The sequence below is a fragment of the Dendrobates tinctorius genome, unplaced genomic scaffold (genome assembly GCF_039654945.1).
Source record: "Dendrobates tinctorius isolate UK_male_01 unplaced genomic scaffold, ASM3965494v1 ptg000273l, whole genome shotgun sequence".
Taxonomy (NCBI): Eukaryota; Metazoa; Chordata; class Amphibia; order Anura; family Dendrobatidae; genus Dendrobates; species Dendrobates tinctorius.
The window spans coordinates 2,499,122-2,522,961 of NW_027361940.1; the positions used below are offsets into that span (position 1 = coordinate 2,499,122).

General features: G+C 49.4%; 1 protein-coding gene across 2 annotated transcripts in view; it reads left to right on the plus strand.

Moving 5' to 3' along the window:
- LOC141072452 (uncharacterized) overlaps window positions 1-23,840 on the plus strand; it is a 44,280-nt gene that overhangs the window by 14,172 nt on the left and 6,268 nt on the right. For both annotated transcript variants that reach the window (XM_073559728.1, XM_073559729.1), the window contains exons 5-10: window positions 1,753-1,825; window positions 3,068-3,486; window positions 3,680-3,713; window positions 3,791-4,257; window positions 4,548-4,602; window positions 4,889-5,328. In XM_073559728.1, coding sequence (XP_073415829.1) covers window positions 1,753-1,825; window positions 3,068-3,486; window positions 3,680-3,713; window positions 3,791-4,257; window positions 4,548-4,602; window positions 4,889-5,328 — 1,488 coding nt within the window. The remainder of the gene's footprint in view (window positions 1-1,752; window positions 1,826-3,067; window positions 3,487-3,679; window positions 3,714-3,790; window positions 4,258-4,547; window positions 4,603-4,888; window positions 5,329-23,840) is intronic.

Sequence of the window (23,840 nt, forward strand, 5' to 3'; positions counted from 1 at the left end):
GGGGGCTCTGTGTGAGGAGGCATGGTATGTGGGGGGGCTCTGTGTGTGAGGGGGCATGGTATGTGGTGGGCTGTGTGTGTGTGTGTGTGTGAGGGGGCATGGTATGTGGTGGGCTGTGTGTGTGTGAGGGGGCATGGTATGTGGTGGGCTCTGTGTATGAGGAGGCATGGTATGTGGTGGGCTCTGTATGAGAGGGCATGGTATGTGGGGGGCTCTGTGTGTGAGGGGGCATGGTATGTGGTGGGCTCTGTATGAGAGGGCATGGTATGTGGGGGCTCTGTGTGTGTGAGGGGGCATGGGATGTGGGGGCTCTGTGTGTGAGGGGGCATGGGATGTGGGGGCTCTATGAGAGGGCATGGTATGTGGGGGCTCTGTGTGTGTGAGGGGGCATGGGATGTGGGGGCTCTGTGTGTGAGGGGGCATGGGATGTGGGGGCTCTGTATGAGAGGGCATGGTATGTGGGGGGGCTCTGTGTGTGAGGGGGCATGGTATGTGGTGGGCTCTGTATGAGAGGGCATGGTATGTGGGGGCTCTGTGTGTGTGAGGGGGCATGGGATGTGGGGGCTCTGTGTGTGAGGGGGCATGGGATGTGGGGGCTCTGTGTGTGAGGAGGCATGGTATGTGGGGGGGGCTCTGTGTGTGAGGGGGCATGGTACGTGGTGGGCTCTGTGAGGGGGCATGGTATGTGGTGGGCTCTGTGTGTGTGAGGGGGCATGGTATGTGGTGGGCTCTGTGTGTGTGAGGGGGCATGGTATGTGGTGGGCTGTGTGTGTGTGAGGGGGCATGGTATGTGGTGGGCTCTGTGTGTATGAGGAGGCATGGTATGTGGGGGGGCTCTGTGTGTATGAGGAGGCATGGTATGTGGGGGGGCTCTGTGTGTATGAGGAGGCATGGTATGTGGGGGGGCTCTGTGTGTAAGGGGGCATGGTATGTGGTGGGCTCTGTGTGAGGGGGCATGGTATATGGTGGGCTCTGTGTGTGTGAGGGGGCATGGTACGTGGTGGGCTCTGTGTGAGGGGCATGGTATGTGGTGGGCTCTTTGTGTCTAAAGGGGCATGGTACGTGGTGGGCTCTGTGTGTGTGAGGTGGCATGGTACGTGGTGGGCTCTGTGTGTGTGAGGAGGCATGGTACGTGCTTGGCTCTGTGTGTGAGGGGGCATGGTACGTGGTGGGCTCTGTGTGAGGGGCATGGTACGTGGTGGGCTCTGTGTGTGTGAGGTGGCATGGTATGTGGTGGGCTGTGTGTGTGAGGGGGCATGGTATGTGGGGGGGCTCTGTGTGTGAGGGGGCATGGTATGTGGTGGGCTCTGTGTGTGTGAGGGGGCATGGTATCTGGTGGTGCTTTGTGTGTGTGAAGGGGGCATGGCGCGTGGGGGGCTTGGTGCTTGGGGTCTGGCATGTAACCGGCTCAGTACGGTGAGGTCAGTCCTGTGATTGTCCTGTGTGGATCTCCTTGATCTTGACAAGTCCCAGATTGATTAGAACCTGCCAATAAGAAGCCGCGGCCCGCCGACACATGAGCTTGCATCTTGCTTTTGCCTCTGGGGTGGTGGGGCATCTGTGTTTTGTGAGGTGAGTCTGTGAGGTTACGGGACTAAGGGAGTGTCTGCCGTTGGCCGTCTGTGTGTGGGCTGGTGTTGTCGGCTCCAGTAACTCCCTGATTCTTGGGTCCCGTCAGGCTGGGCTCTGTATAACATCCGCTGACTTTGCTCGCTCGGCATGTCGAGATAAGCGGCCTGTGTTGTGTTTCAGGTTGCTGACACAGCCATTAAAGAAGAACAAGGAGACTCTGATACTTGTGAGAACAGAGAAGCTGTCAGTGCAGGTGGGCAGCGACGCCGGGACATACCCTCTGCGTATGATGTGAATGGAGCGCACCTCCTGGCCATGTACAGGGTCTGCAGGGGAGGAAGGAGGGTGGCTGTCAGTGATCCGACCACTGGGAAGTGTCCAGCCCTTGTGGAGTCGGCAGCGTCTGTCATCTGAGGGGGGGGTTGTCGGCGTCTGTCTCCTGAGGGGGGGTGTTGGCGTCTGTCTCCTGAGGTGGGTTTGGTGGTGTCTGTCTCCTGAGGTGGGTTTGGTGGTGTCTGTCTCCTGAGGTGGGTTGGGTGGTGTCTGTCTTCCGTGTGGGGGGTTTGTCTGTGTCTGTCTTCCGGGGGGCGGTTTGGTGGCTTCTGTCTTCTGAGGGGGGTTTGGTGGTGTCTGTCTTCCGAGGGGGGTTGTGAGCGTCTGTCTCCCTATGGGGGTCTGGTGGTGTCTGTCTTCCGTGGGTGGGGTTTGTCGGCGTCTGTCTTCCGGGTGGGGTGGGGTTTGGTGGCATCTGTCTCCCTAGGGGGGTTGTCGGCGCCTGTCTTCTGAGAGGAGGTTGGTGAGGTCTGTCTTCCGAGGGGGTGTTGGTGGTGTCTGTCTCCCGAGGAGGGGTTTGGTGGTGTCTGTCTTCCGTGGGGGGTATGTCGGCGTCTGTCTTCCGAGGGGGGCTGGCGGTGTCTGCCTCCCGAGGGGGGGTTTGTTGGTGTCTGTCTTTTGTGGCTGGGTTGTCGGCCTCTGTCTTCTGAGAGGGGGTTGGCGAGGTCTGTCTTCCGAGGGGGTGTTGGTGGTATCTGTCTTCCGAGGGGCGGTTGTTGGTGTCTGTCTTCCGGAGGGCGGTTCGGCAGCGTCTGTCTCTTGAGAGGGGTTTGGTGATGTCTGTCTTTTGAGGGGCGGTTGTCGGCGTCTGTCTTCCAAGGGGAGGTTGGTGGTGTCTGTTTCCCGTGGGGGGTTGTCACCATCTTCCGAGGGGGGGTTGGCGGCGTCTGTCTTCCGAGAGGGGGTTGTCTGTGTCTGTCTTCCGAGGGGGGTTGGTGGCGTCTGTCTCCCCAGAGCGGTTTGGTGGCATCTGTCTCCCGAAGGGGTGTTGGTGGTGTCTGTCTCTCGAGGGGAGGTTGGTGGTGTCTGTCTCCCGTGGGGGGTTGTCAGCATCTTTCTTCCGAGGGGGGGGTGGCGGTGTCTGTCTTCCGAGGGGTTTGGTGGCGTCTGTCTCCCAAGAGGTTGGCGTTGGTCTCCTCACATTATTTTTCACCTTCCTTAGACTCTGATCCTCCGGCCATAACCCCCTCAGCCAAGGAGAAGCCTGTAGGCCGCCGGCGTCCTCGTAACCCCAAGGTGGAGAAGGCACACGCTTGTGCGGAGTGCGGGAAGGTCTTCTACAACAAGCGGACGCTGAAGGCGCACCTGCGGGGTCACCTCGGGGAGCGCTCCTACATCTGTAATGTGTGCGGCAAGTGCTTCCGTAGGCACACGGCACTGCTCATCCACGAGCGGATCCATACCGGGGAGCGGCCGTACAAGTGTCTGCAGTGCGGCAAGAGCTTCGTCCAGCAGCAGCACCTCACCACCCACAAGAGGACGCACACCGGGGAGAAGCCCTTCCCCTGCCACGTCTGCGGGAACAGCTACCGCTGGAGGTCCGAGCTGTTGAAGCACCAGAGGGTCCATGAGGAGCATCAGGTACTCGGGCCCCCATCACCCCTATCTTCACCGGCCGCTCAAACCTTATCCTGGTGCCATAGTGCCCCCACATTACTTGTGCTGCCCAGTGCCCCCGGATATGTAGACCTGGTGCCGTACACACACGGCACAGCCAACATCTGCTCGCTGGCCGCTCAGTTCCTCTCTGAATAACTTTGTCTTTGTTTTTCAGAACGCAGCGGGCGGCTCCGAGGGTGGGCGGAGAGGTGAGCGCTCTGTGCCTGGCGTCTCGGGGGTGCACAGTCCTCCGCCGGCTCCTGATTTGTTTCTCTTTACTTTCCAGAATCCACCGGGAGGAAACGGCGACACAAGCGTGAGGCGTCAGGAGGGGCGATGTGTGCCCTGGTGAGGGGCAAGGCTCTGGGCAAGCGGGCACGGCTGCTCCTGCGACAGCGGGCACAGAAGGCAGATCGGGCGCTCTCCTGCCCGGACTGCAGCAAGACCTTCCTGAACAAGCGGACGCTGCGCACTCACCAGCGGGTGCACACCGACGAGCGCTCCTACATCTGTAATGTGTGCGGCAAGAGCTTCCGCCGTCACACCTCCCTCCTCATCCACGAGCGCATCCACACCGGGGAGCGGCCTTACCAGTGCGCCCAGTGTGGCAAGAGCTTCGTCCAGCGGCAGCACCTCACCACCCACCTGAAGACCCACACCGGCGAGAAGCCCTTCCAGTGCGGCCAGTGCCCCAAAGGCTTCCGATGGAGGTCCGAGCTTGCGAAACACCAGAAGATCCACGAGGAGGAGCAGGTAACACTCGCAGCAGAACAGCCACTCATACAGCTGAGGGTTTGTTCCAGTGTAGACTCCAGACTCAAGGCTGTCACCTACATTGTAACACACCCTCAGCTGTGTGAGCGGGACAAAGCCTGACTCAGCCTCTGAGTGTAAGCAATAACCCATCCCATTTACTGACCGCAAGCGGAGACCCTGGTGAGGAATTAAACACAGGTCTGATTTACATGGGACTGCCCAGGAATCGTGGACTCGTCATCAGCTGTGGTCTGTGTGATCGGTGACCCCAGTTTTCTTTTCTGCAGGGTCTTCTGTCCATGGCCGGTCCCACTTGCAAGACGGAGAAGGAGAACTTTCTAGGTGAGATACAGACACCAGTGGGTAATCGCGGGACGTCCCGGCATGCACCAGGGACCCATAGCGGGAGGCTTCTGCATGATCTGTCCACTTATCACACATGTCAGTGAGGGGGGTATCCCATCGACATCCAAGACTGCTGACACTAGAGGGGTCCTGCTGACACCCGCAGAGGGGGAAGCTCTCCTGCCAATGCTGACAGGGTCCCCTCTCCAGGTTACAGTAAACAATGGGGCCCCTATTATTGCCGTGTGTCCTGTGCTGATCTTCTCTGTCCCCATGCCCTCAGATGATGACTGGAGGGCCATCACTGGTGCCCAGACCCAACGGAGCCGAAAACTCAACAGCCAAGCTTGTGAGAAGGTGGTGAGCCGGGGCCGCACCGCGCAGGAAGCATCGCACCCCTGCAACCAGTGTGACAAGACGTTCCTGAGGAGCAGCGACCTGGCCCGACACCAGAGGACTCATCTGGGAGAGCGACCATACGTCTGCAACCAGTGCGGCAAATGCTTCAGACGCAACACATCACTGCTCATCCACGAGCGCATCCACACCGGGGAGCGGCCGTACCAGTGTGCCCAGTGCGGCAAGAGCTTCGTCCAGCGGCAGCACCTCACCACCCACCTGAAGACCCACACCGGCGAGAAGCCCTTCCCTTGTACCTTGTGCGGAAAGAGCTACCGCTGGAGGTCCGAGCTGCTGAAACACCAGAGGGTCCACAGTAACGAGGTGAGACCCCCATATGTATCTGATGACCGCCTATCACCTCCATCATTAGTATCTCGTGACCTCCCGTCACCTCCATCATCCGTGTCTGGTGACTGCCCGTCACCTCCATCATCAGTATCTGGTGACCGCCCGTCACCTCCATCAACAGTATCTGGTGACCTCCCGTCACCTCCCATCATCAGTGCCTGGTGACCGCCCGTCACCTCTATCATCAGTATCTGGTGACCGCCCGTCAACTCCATCATCAGTATCTGGTGACCGCCCGTCACCTCCATCATCAGTATCTGGTGACCGCCCATCACCTCCATCATTAGTATCTGGTGACCGCCCGTCACCTCTATCATTAGTATCTGGTGACTGCCCATCACCTCCATCATCAGTATCTGGTGACCGCCCGTCACCTCCATCATTAGTATCTGGTGATCGCCCGTCACCTCCATCATCAATATCTGGTGACCGCCCGTCACCTCCATCATCAGTATCTGGTGACCGCCCGTCACCTCCATCATCAATATCTGGTGACCGCCCGTCACCTCCATCATCAGTATCTGGTGACCGCCCGTCACCTCCATCATCAGTATCTGGTGACCGCCCGTCACCGCCATCAGTATCTGGTGACCGCCCGTCTCCTCCGTCATCAGTATCTGATGACCGCCCGTCTCCTCCGTCATCAGTATCTGATGACCGCCCGTCTCCTCCGTCATCAGTATCTGATGACCGCCCGTCTCCTCCGTCATCAGTATCTGATGACCACCCATCACCTCCATCATTAGTATCTGGTGACCGCCCGTCACCTCTATCATTAGTATCTGGTGACTGCCCATCACCTCCATCATCAGTATCTGGTGACCGCCCGTCACCTCCATCATCAGTATCTGGTGACCGCCCATCACCTCCATCATTAGTATCTGGTGACCGCCCGTCACCTCTATCATTAGTATCTGGTGACTGCCCATCACCTCCATCATCAGTATCTGGTGACCGCCCGTCACCTCCATCATTAGTATCTGGTGATCGCCCGTCACCTCCATCATCAATATCTGGTGACCGCCCGTCACCTCCATCATCAGTATCTGGTGATCGCCCGTCACCTCCATCATCAATATCTGGTGACCGCCCGTCACCTCCATCATCAGTATCTGGTGACCGCCCGTCACCTCCATCATCAGTATCTGGTGACCGCCCGTCACCGCCATCAGTATCTGGTGACCGCCCGTCTCCTCCGTCATCAGTATCTGATGACCGCCCGTCTCCTCCGTCATCAGTATCTGATGACCGCCCGTCTCCTCCGTCATCAGTATCTGATGACCGCCCGTCTCCTCCGTCATCAGTATCTGATGACCACCCATCTTCTCCGTCATCAGTATCTGATGACCGCCCGTCTCCTCCATCATCAGTATCTGTGACCGCCCGTCTCCTCCATCATCAGTATCTGTGACCGCCCGTCGCCTCCATCATCAGTATCTGGTGACCGCCCGTAGCTTCTGTCATCACCATATAATGTGGGACGTTCTGAGACGTTGTCTATTCCAAATTAAATTGTAAAATCCAAGTCCGTACAGGAGAGCAGTGCCCCAGAGACACTCGTGTATTTGAGCAGGACTCTTTATTACATCATAGGTCAGGGTTTGTATAGGTTTCTAATGGACGTACATTGTAATAATATCATTGGCTCACCTCATTGTTATTATTATTTATAGATCACCATTGATTCCATGATGCTGTACATGAGAAGAGGTTACATACAAATTACAGATATCACTTACAGTAAACTAACAATGACAGACTTGTATATACTATATACAGGGGAGATGACATACAGGTATATACTATATACAGGGGAGATGACATACAGGTATATACTATATACAGGGGAGATGACACACAGGTATACACTATATACAGGGGAGATGACACACAGGTATACACTATATACAGGGGAGATGACATGCAGGTATACACTATATACAGGGGGAGATGACATTTAGGTATATACTATATACAGGGGAGATGACATACAGGTATATACTATATACAGGGGAGATGACACACAGGTATACACTATATACAGGGGAGATGACATGCAGGTATACACTATATACAAGGGGAGATGACATACAGGTATATACTATATACAGGGGAGATAACATACAGGTGTGTTCTATATACAGGGGATATGACATACAGGTATATACTATATACAGGGGAGATGACATACAGGTATCTACTTTATACAGGAGGAGATGACATACAGGTATATACTATCTACGGGGAGATGACATACAGGTATATACTATCTACAGGGGAGATAACATACAGGTATATACTATATACAGAGGAGATGACATACAGGTATATACTATATACAGAGGAGATGACATACAGGTATATACTATATACAGGGGGAGATGACATACAGGTATATACTATATACAGGGGGAGATGACATGCAGGTATATACTATATACAGGGGGAGATGACATGCAGGTATATACTATATACAGGGGGAGATGACATACAGGTATATACTATACACTCACTGGCCACTTTATTAGGTACACCTGTCCAACTGTGTGTTAAGACTTAATTTCTAATCAGCCAATCACATGGCGGCAACTCAGTGCATTTAGGCATGTAGACATGGTCAAGACAATCTCCTGCAGTTCAAACCGAGCATCAGTATGGGCAAGAAAGGTGATTTGAGTGCCTTTGAACGTGGCATGATTGTTGGTGCCAGAAGGGCTGGTCTGAGTATTTCAGAAACTGCTGATCTACTGGGATTTTCACGCACAACCATCTCTAGGGTTTACAGAGAATGGTCCGAAAAAGAAAAAAAATCCAGTGAGCGGCAGTTCTGTGGCCGGAAATGCCTTGTTGATGCCAGAGGTCAGAGGAGAATGGGCAGACTGGTTCGAGCTGATAGAAAGGCAACAGTGACTCAAATTGCCACCCGTTACAACCAAGGTAGGCAGAAGAGCATCTCTGAACGCACAGTGCGTCGAACTTTGAGGCAGATGGGCTACAGCAGCAGAAGACCACACTGGGTACCACTCCTCTCAGCTAAGAACAGGAAACTGAGGCTACAATTTGCACAAGCTCATCGAAATTGGACAGTAGAAGATTGGAAAAACGTTGCCTGGTCTGATGAGTCTCGATTTCTGCTGCGACATTCGGATGGTAGGGTCAGAATTTGGCGTAAACAACATGAAAGCATGGATCCATCCTGCCTTGTATCAACGGTTCAGGCTGGTGGTGGTGGTGTCATGGTGTGGGGAATTTTTTCTGGGCACTCTTTGGGCCCCTGGGTACCAATTGAGCATCGTTGCAACGCCACAGCCTACCTGAGTATTGTTGCTGACCATGTCCATCCCTTTATGACCACAATGTACCCAACATCTGATGGCTACTTTCAGCAGGATAATGCGCCATGTCATAAAGCTCGAATCATCTCAGATTGGTTTCTTGACCATGACAATGAGTTCACTGTACTCAAATGGCCTCCTCAGTCACCAGATCTCAATCCAATAGAGCATCTTTGGGATGTGGTGGAACGGGAGATTCGCATCAGGGATGTGCAGCCGACAAATCTGCGCCAACTGTGTGATGCCATCATGTCAATATGGTCCAAAATCTCTGAGGAATGCTTCCAGCACCTTGTTGAATCTCTGCCACGAAGAATTGAGGCAGTTCTGAAGGCAAAAGGGGGTCCAACCCGTTACTAGCATGGTGTACCTAATAAAGTGGCCAGTGAGTGTATACAGGGGAGATGACACACAGGTATACACTATATACAGGGGAGATGACATGCAGGTATGTACTATATACAGGGGGAGATGACATACAGGTATATATTATATACAAGGGAGATAACATACAGGTGTGTTCTATATACAGGGGATATGACATACAGGTATCTACTTTATACAGGAGGAGATGACATACAGGTATATACTATCTACGGGGGAGATGACATACAGGTATATACTATCTACAGGGGAGATAACATACAGGTATATACTATATACAGAGGAAATGACATACAGGTATATACTATTTACAGGGGAGATGACATACAGGTATCTACTTTATACAGGAGGAGATGACATACAGGTATATTCAAATTCAAAGAAGCTTTATTGGCAGGACTAAATACACATGAGTTTTTCCAAAGCAAGTGTACCAAAGGGGATAGGGACTGTAGGGATGTTGGGTAGGGGCTGTAGGAAAGGTGGATGGGGGCAGATCCAGGATTTGGCAATAGAAGTCCATGGCATAGGGAAGGTGGATGGGGGGATAGGGCAGATCCAGGGTGGGGGCCATAGAAGTCCATGGCATAGGGAAGGTGAATGGGGGGCATGGGGCAGATACAGGGTGAGGGCCAAAGAAGTCCATGGCATATCATAGTTCTCTTTCTCGCAGTCTATGACATTCGCTCACATATTGCGCTGCTATCTCCACTATATACTATATACAGGTGAGATGACATACAGGTATGTACTATATACAGGAGGAGATGACATACAGGTATATACTATATACAGGGGAGATAACATACAGGTATATACTATATATAGGGAGATGACATACAGGTATCTACTTTATACAGGAGGAGATGACATACAGGTATATACTATATACAGGGGAGATAACATACAGGTATATACTATATAGAGGGAGGATAACATACAGGTATATACTATATAGAGGGAGGATAACATACAGGTATATTATTATTGTTATTTTTTTATTATTATTTATATAGCACCATTGGTTCCATGGTTCTGTACATGAGAAGGGGTTACATACAAATTACAGATATCACTTACAGTAAACTAACAATGACATACAGATATAGAGGGGAGAGAGGACCCTGCCCTTGTGGGCTTACATTCTACAGGATGGTGGGGAAGAGACAGTAGGTTGGGGGGTTGCAGCAGCTCCAGTAGTGGTGAGGAGGCAGCGAGGATCATTGCAGGCTGTAGGCTTTCTTGAAGAGGTGGGTTTTCAGGTTCCGTCTGAAGGATCCTAGAGTGGTTGATAGGCGGACGTGTTGGGGGCAAAGAATTCTAGAGGATGGGGGCTATTCGGGAGAAATCTTTGACGCGGTTGGGTGAGGAGCGAATAACTATGGCGGAGAGAAGGTCGTCTTGGGAGGACCGGAGATTACGTGAGGGAAGATAACAGGAGATTAGTTCAGAGATATATGGAGGAGACAGGTTATGGATGGCCTTGTAGGTCAGTATTAGTAATTTGAATTGGATACGCTGAGGGAATGGGAGCCAGTGAAGAGATTTGCAGCGGGTAGAAGCGGAGGAGTAGCGAGGAGAAAGATGAATTAGGCAGTAGAGTTAAGGATGGACTGGAGAGGTTCGAGGGTGTTAGCAGTGAAGCCACAGAAAAGGTTGTTGCAGTAGTCAAGGCGGGAGATGATGAGGGCGTGCACAAGCATTTTAGTAGATTGAGGGTTGAGGAAAGGATGGGTTCTGGAAATATTTTTGAGCTGGAGGCAACAGGAGGTGGCGAGAGCTTGGATGTGCAATGTGAAGGACAGGGCAGAGTCAAGCTTCCGGTATGGGGGAAAGCGTGATGCCGTTAATTGTGATAGGTCAGGTAAGGAAGATCTATGAGAAGGAGGAAAGATGATGAGTTCAGATTTGTCCACATTGAGTTTGAGGAAGTGAGAGGAGGAGGATATGGCTGATAAACACTCCGGGATTCTGGACAGCAGAGAGGTGACGTCTGGGCCATATGTCACTTATCTCTACATATGTGCTGGCATTAACATACATACATCTACAGTAATTGGCTAAAGGTAACACTATGGACACCCAGATTTAGGGTCTAGGTGTGGCTTTTCTTTACTTTCACTTCATTATGTGTTATCTCTAAGGCCTCTTTCACACTTCAGTCTTTTAGAATCAGTCACAATCCGTCAAAGTGTTGAAAAAACTGATCCTGTGCAGATTGTAAAAAACTGATGCACCGGATCCGTTTTTTTTACGGATCTGTCGAAGCAGCAGTTGGTGGAATTTTAAAGGGACACAATTCTGGAGAGAGAGAGAGAGAGATGTTTTCTGCCAACGGACAGAGATTTTCTGACGGATCTGTCGGATGACGGATGACGCGTGTGGCCATATGTCACTAATAAAAGTCTATGAGAAAAAAACGGATCCAGCATGAAAAACGCCGGATCCGTTGGTTTTTTCAAAAAACAACGGTGTTATGATTGGGTCACCGAGGAGGAAAGCAAGACTAAGCTAAGCCACAGAAAACCAGAGAGGTTGGTAACTATGCGGATTGCAGACCCCTGATCCTACCACACAACTAGCAGTAGCTGTGGAGCGTACCTACGATGATCCTAGACGCCTCGACACAGCTGGAGAACTAAATAAGCCTAAAGCAAGAAAGGGGAAATCTAAATTGCCCCGGAGCAGACCCCAAAGGAATAGATAGCCCCCAAACATATATTGTTGGTGAGACAAGTTGAAAACACAAATGCAGGTAGGAAAATAGACTGAGCAAGCGATGGGGCCCGCACTAACTAGACAGGACAGGAAAGGAAAGATACTGTCTGCAATCACGCAAAAAACCCAGCAAAAAATGCCCATCACGTCTGATAGAAAAATACTGAAGTCACACGACTTCGCCCACTATATCAGCACTCTGGCATATTCGTAAAGCAGATCAAAAAGAGGCCAATCTAATAAGGGACAAAAACAAACTGGCACAAGCAGTAGCATAAGCATAGAAATTCAGCACTGCCCCAGCCGGTGCTGGCTGATCACACAAAACTGAAATAGACAAAACTAGATCAAATGAGAACAATAGCAAAAGAACACTTAGCTGAGCATGCAGGGACTGAGCTGGAAACTAAGATCTCAGGAGGCAAGAAAAGATCAGCAGGGATAGAGGGAGTCTCCTGTCTTAAATCCAGTCAGAAACTCCAGATCTCCAGTCATCCTCCTCACTATCAGGTGGCAGGCCTCTGTTAATTAGATCAGCTCTATTACCTCCAGTAACCACCAGAGGGAGCCCGGAAAGAGAACTCGCGACCCCTCTCTCAATATATCCAGCTCCAATACCTTCACTAGTAACCAGAGGTAGGCCAGAAAGCGAATTCACAACAGTACCCCCCCCCCCCTTGAGGAGGGGTCAACGAACCCTCATCCACGCCACCAGGCCGATCAGGATGGGCCCAGTGAAAAGCACGAACCAATCTATCGGCATGAAAGTCAGAAGCAGAGACCCAAGAATTATCCTCCTGGCAATAACCCTTCCATTTGACCAAGTACTGGAGTCTCCGTCTAGCCAAACGAGAATCCAATATTTTCTCTACCTCATATTCCACATTGCCTTTAACCAATACGGGGTCAGGAGGCGCCTCCATAGGAACTACTGGCTCAACAAACCTCTTCAACAGAGATTTATGAAACACGTTATGGATCTTAAACGTAACTGGAAGAGCCAAACGGAAAGAAACAGGATTAAGGATCGCCAAAATCTTATAAGGTCCAATGAATCCTGGCTTGAACTTTGGAGACGCAACCTTCATAGAGATATTCTTTGACGACAACCAAACCATATCACCCACATTAAACCGGGGACTTTTTCCTGAGAGAGGGACAACTTATCCACCACTTGGTCACAAATCTGCTGCATTCTCTCTACTACAGTGTCCACACTTGGGCAGGTCGAAGATTCCACTTGCCCTGAAGAAAATCGAGGATGAAACCCAAAGTTACAGAAAAAGTGGCAGAACCAGCTCTATTGTTTAGCGCGAATTCGTCCAAGAGCAAAAATGAGACCCAGTCATCCTGATCAGCAGATATAAAACATCTCAAATAGGACTCCAAAGTCTGGTTTGTTCTCTCAGTCTGCCCATTGGTCTGAGGATGAAATGCAGAGGAGATAGATAACTGAATTCCCACTTTGGAACAAAAAGCTCTCCAAAATCTGGAAACAAACTGGACTCCTCTGTCCGACACAATGTTCTCAGGAATCCTGTGCAACCGAACCACCTGTTGTAAAAATAAGGGCACCAACTCTGAAGAAGATGGCAACTTTGGGAGTGGTACAAGATGGATCATCTTAGAAAATCTATCACAAATCACCAAGATAACAGTCATTCTCTGTGAGACAGGAAGATCAGAAATAAAATCTATTGAGATATGGGTCCATGGCCTCTTGGACACCGGCAGGGGCATCAACAACCCACTAGAACGAGAACAGGGTTTAGACCGAGAACAAGTCCCACAGGACTGCACATAATTCCTGACATCACGAGATAAGGCGGCCACCAAAAAGACTGACTCACCAAATCTCTGGTACCAAAAATACCTGGATGACCAGCCAACACGGAGCAATGAATTTCAGACATTACTCTCTTCCTCCACTGGTCAGGAACATACGATTTTCCCATAGGGCAACGTTCAGGTTTGTCCTCCTGAAATTCCTCCAGGGCTCGTCTCAAATCGGGTGAGATGGCGGAAAGAACTACCCATTTATTTAGAATGGTAGTAGGCTTGGTTACATTAAGAGAATCCACAAAGAAACTCCTAGAAAGGGCGTCCTCCTTAACATTCTGTGTGCCCGGAAGAAAAGAGACCACAAAATTAAAACGTGTGTGAAACAAGGCCCACCTAGCCTGTCTAGGATTCAAGCGTTTGGCCGATTCAAGATAAATCAAATTCTTGTGGTCGGTGAGGACCACAACTTGATGTCTAGCTCCCTCCAACCAATGTCTCCACTCTTCAAATCCCCATTTCATGGCCAACAATTCCCGATTCCCCACGTTATAGTTACGTTCAGATGAGGAGAATTTTCGAGAAAAGAAGGCACAGGGATTCATTTTAGAAGTCACCATATCTTTTTGGGACAAAACGGCTCCTGCACCAATCTCAGAAGCATCTACCGTATTTTTCGGACTATAAGACGCACTTTTTCCCCAAAAAATTTTGGGGGAAAGTGGGGGGTGCGTCTTATGGTCGAAATATACTAACCTCCGGAGGCTGGTGCGGGTGCCGCGAGGCTCTGTAGTGCGGTGGTGGCAGCGGGCTGTGCTTCGGTGCATGGGTAGTGGCTTTCTGTGCTCCGGTGCAGGGGCGGCGGCTCCGCCGGCATTTCCTCCAAGCCCGGAGGCCCCTGCACATCCCTTGCTGGCCATGTTGCGGTGGACGCCGGGAAGATTGCCGCCAGTCCGGGGACGGCGCATGCGCAGGTTCAGATCTCGTCCCGAGATCTCGGGGGGCGAGATCTCCTTGCCGAGATTTGAATCTCGTCCCCCGAGATCTCGGGGCGAGATCTAAACCTGCGCATGCGCCGTCCCCGGACTGGCGGTCATCTTCCCGGCGTCCATGTTCCCGGAGGCCACCGCAACTTGGCGGCCAGCAAGGGATGTGCGGGGGGGGACCTCCGGGCTTGGAGGAAATGCCGGCGGAGCCGCCGCCCCTGCATCGGAGCACAGCCCAGCTAGCCCAGCACAGCTGCCCCAGCAGAGTTGCCCCAGCCCAGCTGCTCCAGCACAACCAACCTGCCCCAGCACAGAGCCGCCACCGCACGAGCCTGGACCACTGAATGACCCCTGTGAACACTCCTCCACCTGTGCCGGATCCCTTCCCAGGTACGCTGAATTCGGACTGTAAGACGGACCCCCATTCGACACATTATTTTTTTCCCTATTTTCCTTCTGAAAATTGGGGTGCGTCTTATGGTCCGGTCCGTCTTATAGTCCGAAAAATACGGTACCTCCACCTGACATGGGAGTGAGACATCAGGTTGCCGTAGAACCGGAGCAGAAGTGAATCTATGCTTAAGCTTCTGAAATGCCGAGACTGCCTCTGGAGGCCAATTCACCACATCAGCGCCCTTTTTGGTCAAATCGTCAGTGGTTTAACAATACCAGAAAAATTACTTATAAATTTACGATAGAAATTAGCAAAATCCAAAAACTTCTGGAGGGCCTTCAAAGAAGTGGGCTGAACCCAATCATAAATGGCCTGTACCTTGGCCGGGTCCATTTCAATAGCCGACGGGCAAAAAAAAAATCTCAAAAATGAAATCCTCTGTACACCAAAGAGGCACTTCGATTCCTTAACATACAGGGAATTTTCCCTCAAAATCCGGAACACAGTCCGGACGTGTTCCACATGAGAATCCCAATCACTGGAAAAGATCAAAATATCATCCAGATAAATGATCAAAAACTTATCCACAAAGTCCCGGAAAATATTGTTCATAAAAGATTGGAAGACAGAAGGGGCATTAGTGAGCACAAAAGGCATCACCAGGTACTCAAAATGTCCCTCCGGAGTATTAAACGCCGTCTTCCATTCATCCCCGTGCTTGATGCGAATAAGATTATACGCCCCCCTGAGGTCAAGCTTGGTAAACCAGCAGGCACTTTTAACTCTGGAAAATAAATCAGAAATCAGGGGTAACGAATACTGATATTTGACAGTGATTTTGTTAAGGGAACGATAGTCAATACACGGCCTTAATAAACCATCTTTCTTGGCGACAAAGACAAAACCAGCACCTAAAGGTGACGAGGATGGTCTAATATGACCCTTCGCCAACGACTCCTTAATATAGGATCGCATAGCATCATGTTCAGGTACCGATAAGTTGCAAAGCCGACCCTTGGGAAATTTACACCCGGGCATTAACTCAATTGCACAGTCATAACTCCTATGAGGAGGCAAAGACGCAGACTTACTCTCACTAAATACATCAGAAAAATCAGCCAAATAATCAGGAATATCATGAGACTGGGAAGAGGTGGAGAAAACAGGAGTGTCCCTAAGAACACACTAACAACCCCAACTCACCACAGACCCAGATTTCCAATCCAAAACAGGATTATGAGTTTGCAACCAGGGAAAACCCAGAACAATAGTATCATGCAAATTGTGCAGCACCAAAAATGTACAATTTTCTTGGTGGTCCGGGGCGACCCGCATTATCACCTGGGTCCAAAACGGGGGTTTATTCTCCGCCAAAGGAGTAGCATCAATACTCCTCAAAGGAATAGGAGTCCGCAGGGGTGTCATGGGAGAACCACAACGTTTAGCAAAGTCTAAATCCATCAGATTCAAAGCTGCTCCTGAATCTACAAAAGCCTTAGCGGAAAATGTAGACAATGAGCAGATCAGGGTAATCGCCAAAAGGAACTTAGGCTGTACACTGCCCACCGCAAATGTGTGAGCAAAACTCTTTTCTCGTTTAGGGCAGACAGAAATAATATGAGAGGCGTCGCCACAGAAAAAACACAGCTTATTACGCCTTCTAAACTCCTGACAAAACCCTATCACATTGCATGGGTTCAGACGTTCGTTCAAAAGGCGGCAACGTCTCTCGTGTAGGTTTACGCTCACGTAAACGCCGATCAACTTGAATGGCTAATGACATAGAATCATCAAGACCAGAGGGAACAAGAAATCCCACCATAACATCTTTTACGGTTTCTGCCAAAGAGAGCTGCTAAGGCAACGTCATTCCATGTAGTAAGGACCGCCCACTTTTGGAATTTTTGACAGTATAACTTTGCAGAATCCTAATTCTGGTTCAATGCCAATAAGGTTTTCTCAGCCTAATCAATAGCATTAGGTTCTTCATACAACAACCCCAAGGCTTGAAAAAATGTGTCCACATTAGTCATAATAGGATCTCCAGGTGTCAGAGAAAAAGCCCAATCCTGGGGATTGCTGCGCAGCAGGGAGATGACAATTTTAACCTGCACAGAGCTCCCCGATGAGTTAGGCTTCAAGGCAAGAAATAGTTTACAATTATTTTTAAAATTCAGAAATTTAGACCGATCCCCAGAAAACACATCAGGAGTAGGGATTTTTGGTTCAACAGCAGATGATTGAATGAGCGAGATAGGCGGAAATGCCCCGAACTTCAGCAGTGAGCTGCTCAACATGATCAGACAATTGCTTAATCTCCATTAAAGAAAAAATCCTCCTACGGCCCCAGAGAAAAAGAGGAAAAAATATATAAAAAAAAAAATTGACTTTTTTTTTTTACAATTCTCTCCTGCTTTTGAGTACCCTAGAATCTGCGGTTTAGGCTGGTGATTCTGTTATGATTGGGTCACCGAGGAGGAAAGCAAGACCAAGCTAAGCCACAGAAAACCAGAGAGGTTGGTAACTAAGCGGATTGCAGACCCCTGATCCTAGCCACACAACTAGCAGTAGCCGTGGAGCGTACCTACGATGATCCTAGACGCCTCGACACAGCCGGAGAACTAAATAAGCCTAAAGCAAGAAAAGGGGAAATCTAAACTGCCCCAGAGCAGACCCCAAAGGAATAGATAGCCCCCAAACATATATTGTCGGTGAGACAAGATGAAAATACAAACGCAGTTAGGTAAATAGACTGAGCAAACGATGGGGCCCACACTAACTAGACAGGACAGGAAAGGAAAGACTCTGTCTGCAATCATGCAAAAAACTCTGCAAAAAATGCCCAACACTTCTGATAGAAAAATACTGAAGTCACACGACTTTGCCCACTATATCAGCACTCTGGTATATTCTGAAAGCAAAGCAAAAAGAGAACAATAAAATAAGGGACAAAAACAAACTGGCACAAGCAGTAACATAAGGATGGAGATTCAGCACAGCCGGAGCTGGCTGACCCACAGAAAACTGAATTAGACAAAACCAGATCAAATTTGAACAATAGCAAAAGAACACTTAGCTGAGCATGCAGGGACTGAGCTGGAAACTAAGACCTCAGGAGGCAGGAAAAAATCACCAGCAGGGATAGAGGGAGTCAGCTGTCTTAAATCCAGTCATCCTCCTCATTATCAGGTGGCAGGCCTCTGTTAATTAGATCAGCTCCATCACCTCCAGTAACCACCAGAGGGAGCCTGGAAAGAGAACTCGCGACCCATCTGTCAATATAACCAGCTCCACTACCTTCACTAGTAACCAGATTGTGACTGGTGGCAAAAAACTGAAGTGTGAAAGAGACCTTAGTCGTGTTAAACAACACCACTTCACCAGATTCTCCAGATCAGTCTGCCTGTCACCATCAGATGGACAGCACACACAAACACATGCGCCACAACAAGCAATAAAACTACGGGTGCCACGTTTCTGCGCTTCTCAGAGTTAAAATCCAACAGTTGGCCGTAGTAGTCGCCATCTTTCACTATCACAGGGTGCAGTCCAGCAACAGGTGTTGTCTCTGTGGCCTTGTCTATAGCTTAGAATCATAGAATCATAGAATCGTAGAGTTGGAAGGGACCTCCTGGGCCATCTGGTCCAACCCCCTGCTCAAAGCAGGATTCGCTAAATCATCCCAGTCAGATGTCTGTCCAGCCTATGTTTGAAGACTTCCATTGAAGGAGAACTCACCACTTCTCGTGGCAGCCTGTTCCACTCATTGATCACTCTAACTGTCAAAAAGTTTTTTCTAATATCTAATCTGTGTCTCTTCCCATTCAGTTTCATCCCATTGCTTCTAGTCTTTCCTTGTGCAAATGAGAATAAAGTTGATCCTTCTACAATGTGACAGCCCTTTAGATATTTGTAGACAGCTATTAAGTCTCCTCTCAGTCTTCTCTTTTGCAAACTAAACATTCCCAAATCCTGCAACCTTTCCTCATAAGACAGGGTTTGCAGACCGGTCACCATTCTGGTCGCTCTTTTCTGAACTTGCTCCAGTTTGTTGATGTCTTTTTTAAAATGTGGGGCCAAAACTGGACACAATATTCCAGATGAGGTCTGACCAAAGAGGAGTAGAGGGAAATAATGACTTCACGTCATTAGGAAACAATGCCCCGAACACAGGGTATGAGGCAGCAACCAGAACTATCTCCAAAGCACGCACTGTTAAGAAGAGGTCCCCATTTACCAAACGTGTGTTCTAACCACTTACTGAAGAGGTTGCCAACACCTGAGTTTTCAGCTAATTCGTTGGACAGGGCATTGATGTCTGTCAGGGCTTTACTTATGCTGTCGCCTGGAGCAGTGTTGTTGGGACGCCCCAACCATCTTACATACCTCCTCCTCTCATATCAAGGCCGAGTCTACTCTGAAAGGTCGTGGTCAGGGTGGCACCCAACCGTTCAGCTATCCCCTAGTAGGCATCCCTACTGCAAGTAACTAATCTCTCGTGGTTGGAGCAGATATAATTTATCCAGTCCACGTAACGATGGGGAACACCGATTGAAATCCCGCTGATGATTGATCTCTGGCTTTGAACTCGTCTGGTACTCCTCTTGGGACTGCAATAGAGTCAATGTACACGTGAGGGTCAAAAGAAGTAGGAATGCTGGTGTCACCCTTCTGTCCCTGGTTTTCCGTTGCTTATTCGTGGATCTTGTCTGTATTTGGAGCCACAATCTGGAATGATATCCGGAATTTAGCGATAACACATGTCCCCTCTTATCCCGCTGGCAGTACTGGATAAGTCACCATTTCCACACATCCACCATAAGTCAGCCCTAGCTACCATCTGATTCTGCTACAGTCCTTCTGGTGATGGCACAGCTCCCTTCTCTTCCCATCTGGCGGATTCTTCAGCACCAGCCTGTTGTAGCTTCTGGAGATTGGTCGTAAGTCACAGGTGGGTCCGTGGCGGACGCCATTTGTGCAGCTGCCACCCCGGCAGGCTTGTCTCTTGGTTGGTAAGCTGCAGATTTTGCCGCCTGGTCAGCCAGGTGGTTGCCTTTTGCTGTGGTTGAGTTAATAATACTAATAATTTTTATTTATATAGCGCCGACATATTCCACAGCAGTTTACACTTTAACAGTTTCAAACACTACAGTCGTAAGTAACAACATTAACAATAATAAAATAAAGCACAATCAGCCGCCCCTGCTGGTGAGAGCTTACAATCTACAATGAGGTGGGGGAGATACAGAGTACAGGTGTGTATTTACAATGATGGTCCAGCCATCTTGAGGGAGTGAGGGATAGATGGAGATAGTGAATGGGCTACACACGCACACTTACACATAAAATGACTGATTAGGGAATGTGATAGGCCGCTCTGAACAAATGTGTTTTGAGGGAGCGTCTAAAACTGCAAGTTGTGGATGGTCCTAATTATCTTGGGGTAGAGCATTCCAGAGGATTGGCGCAGTGCGAGAGAAGTCTTGGAGTCGGGAGTGGGAGGAACAGATTAGTGCAGAGGTTAGTCGAAAGTCGTTTGCAGAGCGCAGTGGTTGGTTTGGCCGATAGATAGAAATGAGGGAGGAAATGTAGGGGGGTGCCGCACTGTGGAGAGCTTTGTGGTTGAGAACAAGTAATTTGAATTGGATCCTATAATGAATGGGCAGCCAATGTAAGGACTGGCGAAGAGTGGACGTGTCCGAGTACCGATTAGCCAGATGGATGACCCTGGCCGCTGCATTAAGTATGGACTGGAGAGGGGATAGTCGAGTAACGGGGAGGCCAATTACCGTATATACTCGTGTATATGCCGACCCCCTAATTTTGTCACAAAAAACTGGGAAAGCTTATTGACCCACGTATAAGCCTAGCGTGAAAAATGTCGAAGCTACTGGTAAATTTCAAAAATAAAATGGGCCCCATAAGATGCTCCATAAAGTTCATGATGGCCCCATATAATGCTCCATAAAGTTCATGATGGTTTCTATAAGATGCTCCATACAAAAATATGCCTAATAATGTTGCACAGTGAATAATGGTGGCCATATAACATGCTCCATAATAACATATGCCCCTTATAATGCTGCACAGTGATTGGTGGCCCCTTATAATGCTGCACAGTGATTAGTGGCCCCTTAATATGCTGCACAGTGATTATTGGCCCCTTGTAATGCTGCACAGTGATTGGTGGCCCCTTATAATGCTGCACAGTAATTGGTGGCCCCTTATAATGCTGCACAGTGATTAGTGGCCCCTTATGCTGCACAGTGATTGGTGGCCCCTTCTAATGCTGCACAGTGGCCCCTTATAATGCTGCACAGTGATTAGTGGCCCCTTATAATGCTGTACAGTGATTAGTGGCTCCTTATAATGCTGCACAGTGATTAGTGGCCCGTTATAATGCTGCACAGTGATTGGTGGCCCCTTATAATGCTGCACAGTGATTGGTGGCCCCTTATAATGCTGCACAGTGATTGGTGGCCCCTTATAATGCTGCACAGTTATTGGTGGCCCCTTATAGTGCTGCACAGTGGCTAGTGGCCCCTTATAATGCTGCACAGTGATTAGTGGCCCCTTGTAATGCTGCACAGTGATTAGTGGCCCCTTATAATGCTGCACAGTGATTAGTGGCCCCTTGTAATGCTGCACAGTGATTAGTGGCCCCTTGTAATGCTGCACAGTGATTAGTGGCCCCTTGTAATGCTGCACAGTGATTAGTGGCCCCTTACAATGCTGTACGATGATTATTGGCCCCTTACAATGCTGCTGCTGCCGCTGCCTCAATTAAAAAAAAACAAAAAACTATACTCACCTTGTCGCTGCTGCAGCTTCTGCTCATCAGCGTTGCCGGCTCTGCAGTGACTGTTCAGGCAGAGGGCGCCTGCTAACTACGTCATGGCGCCCTCTGACCTGAACGTCACTGCCCCTTATAATGCTGCACAGTGATTTGTGGCCCCTTATAATGCTGCACAGTGGCCCCTTGTAATGCTGCACAGTGATTAGAGGCCCCTTATAATCAGGGCTGTGGAGTCGGAGTCGTGGAGTCGGTGCTCATTTTCTTGGAGTCGGTATAAAATGGACCGACTCCGACTCCTAAAATATATAATAAATTGGGTACAGTAATTCAATGCAGGATGTGCTGAATATTTTTTAATAGGAGTTTGGGAAAGTTATGAAATGTCCTATAAATGGCTGTTCTATTCCTGATCTAAGGCTACATTCACACACACTGTTTTTGCTGCGTTTTTTGAGGATACGTTTTTTAGCTGCAAAAGCTGATCATCTTTTTAAAAAACCGCAGCACCTGAAAGGTTTTTGAGCTCATAGATAATGTTTTCAATAGCAAAAGCAGATTAGAAATCTGCTCCATCTATCCATTTATCCATATCTGTCTATCCATATCGTATCTGTACCAAAAAGAATGAAAACTGGGTAGTACACCAATATATATTCTGTTCTATCTAAATATCTTGATTATTGGATCATAAAAATGATTAAATGTCTGAGGTTCACATTGTACTACAATAAATTTTTCACTTAAATATAAGCAATATGTGTGGGAGTCGGAGTCGTGGAGTCGGAGTTGGAGTCGGAGTCGGTGTAAGGGAAATTGAGGAGTCTGAGTCGCAGGTTTGGCTTACTGACTCCACAGCCCTGCTTATAATGCACAGTGATTAGTGGCCCCTTGTAATGCTGCAGTGATTAGTGGCCCCTTGTAATGCTACAGTGATTAGTGGCCCCTTATAATGCTGCACAGTGATTAGTGGCCCCTTATAATGCTGCACAGTGATTACAATGCTGATTATTGGCCCCTTACAATGCTGCTGCCGCTGCCTCAATTAAAAAAAAAACAAAAAACTATACCTTGTCGCTGCTGCAGCTTCTGCTCATCAGCGTTGCCGGCTCTGCAGTGACTGTTCAGGCAGAGGGCGCCTGCTAACTACGTCATGGCGCCCTCTAACCTGAACGTCACTGCCGAAGGAAGCAAGACAGCAGAGAGACGCGCAGCGGTGGAACGGGGGACAGGTGAATATGGCTCCCCCCGTTATACTCGCCTCTCCTGGCATGTCTCTGCAGCCCCCCCGTGCTTTTTCCATCTTCTCGGCGCTGTTCTTCCTGCTTTCTGCGGTCACGTGGTTCCGCTCATTACATATGCGCATATTCATGAGGGTAATGAGCGGTACCACGTGACCGCTGAAAGCAGGAAGAACAGCGCCGAGAAGATGGAATAAGCACGGGGGGCTGCAGAGACATGCCAGGAGAGGGTGAGTATGATCTCCGACACCCCCGCTCCCCCTCCCCAGCCAACCCCCGGTATATGACTCGTGTATAAGCCGAGAGGGGGACTTTCAGCCCCAAAAAATGGGCTGAAAATCTCGGCTTATACGCGAGTATATACGGTAATAGAGCGTTGCATTAATCCAGGAGTGGATCAGGGCGACAGTGAGGGTTTTTATTGTCTCCATGGTGAGAAAAGGGCGGATTCTAGAGATGTTCTTTAGGTGTAAGCGGCAAGAGATTGTATATGAGAGGTGAAGGAGAGATTGGTGTCAAACATAACATATGTACAAACTCATGAATGAACAAAGGAATAGGTATAAATATTTTTGTATTTCTTTAATAGCAAAAAATTAAAAATACACCTGTTCCCGTGAATAAGGAATTGAAACAATTCCGCAATACAAGAAGATTATAGACCATAAAGAAGTCCTACAAAAAACTACAATAATCCTATCTGAACACGTTCCTTGCTGTGGAGGTTGGCACCCTAAGAAGGACGATTTTTTGTCAAACATAACACCCAGACAGCGCGCCTGCTGCCGGGGTGTTATTATAGGTGCCACCCATGGAGAGGGAAATGTCAGATTTAGGGAGGTTAGTAGATGGTGG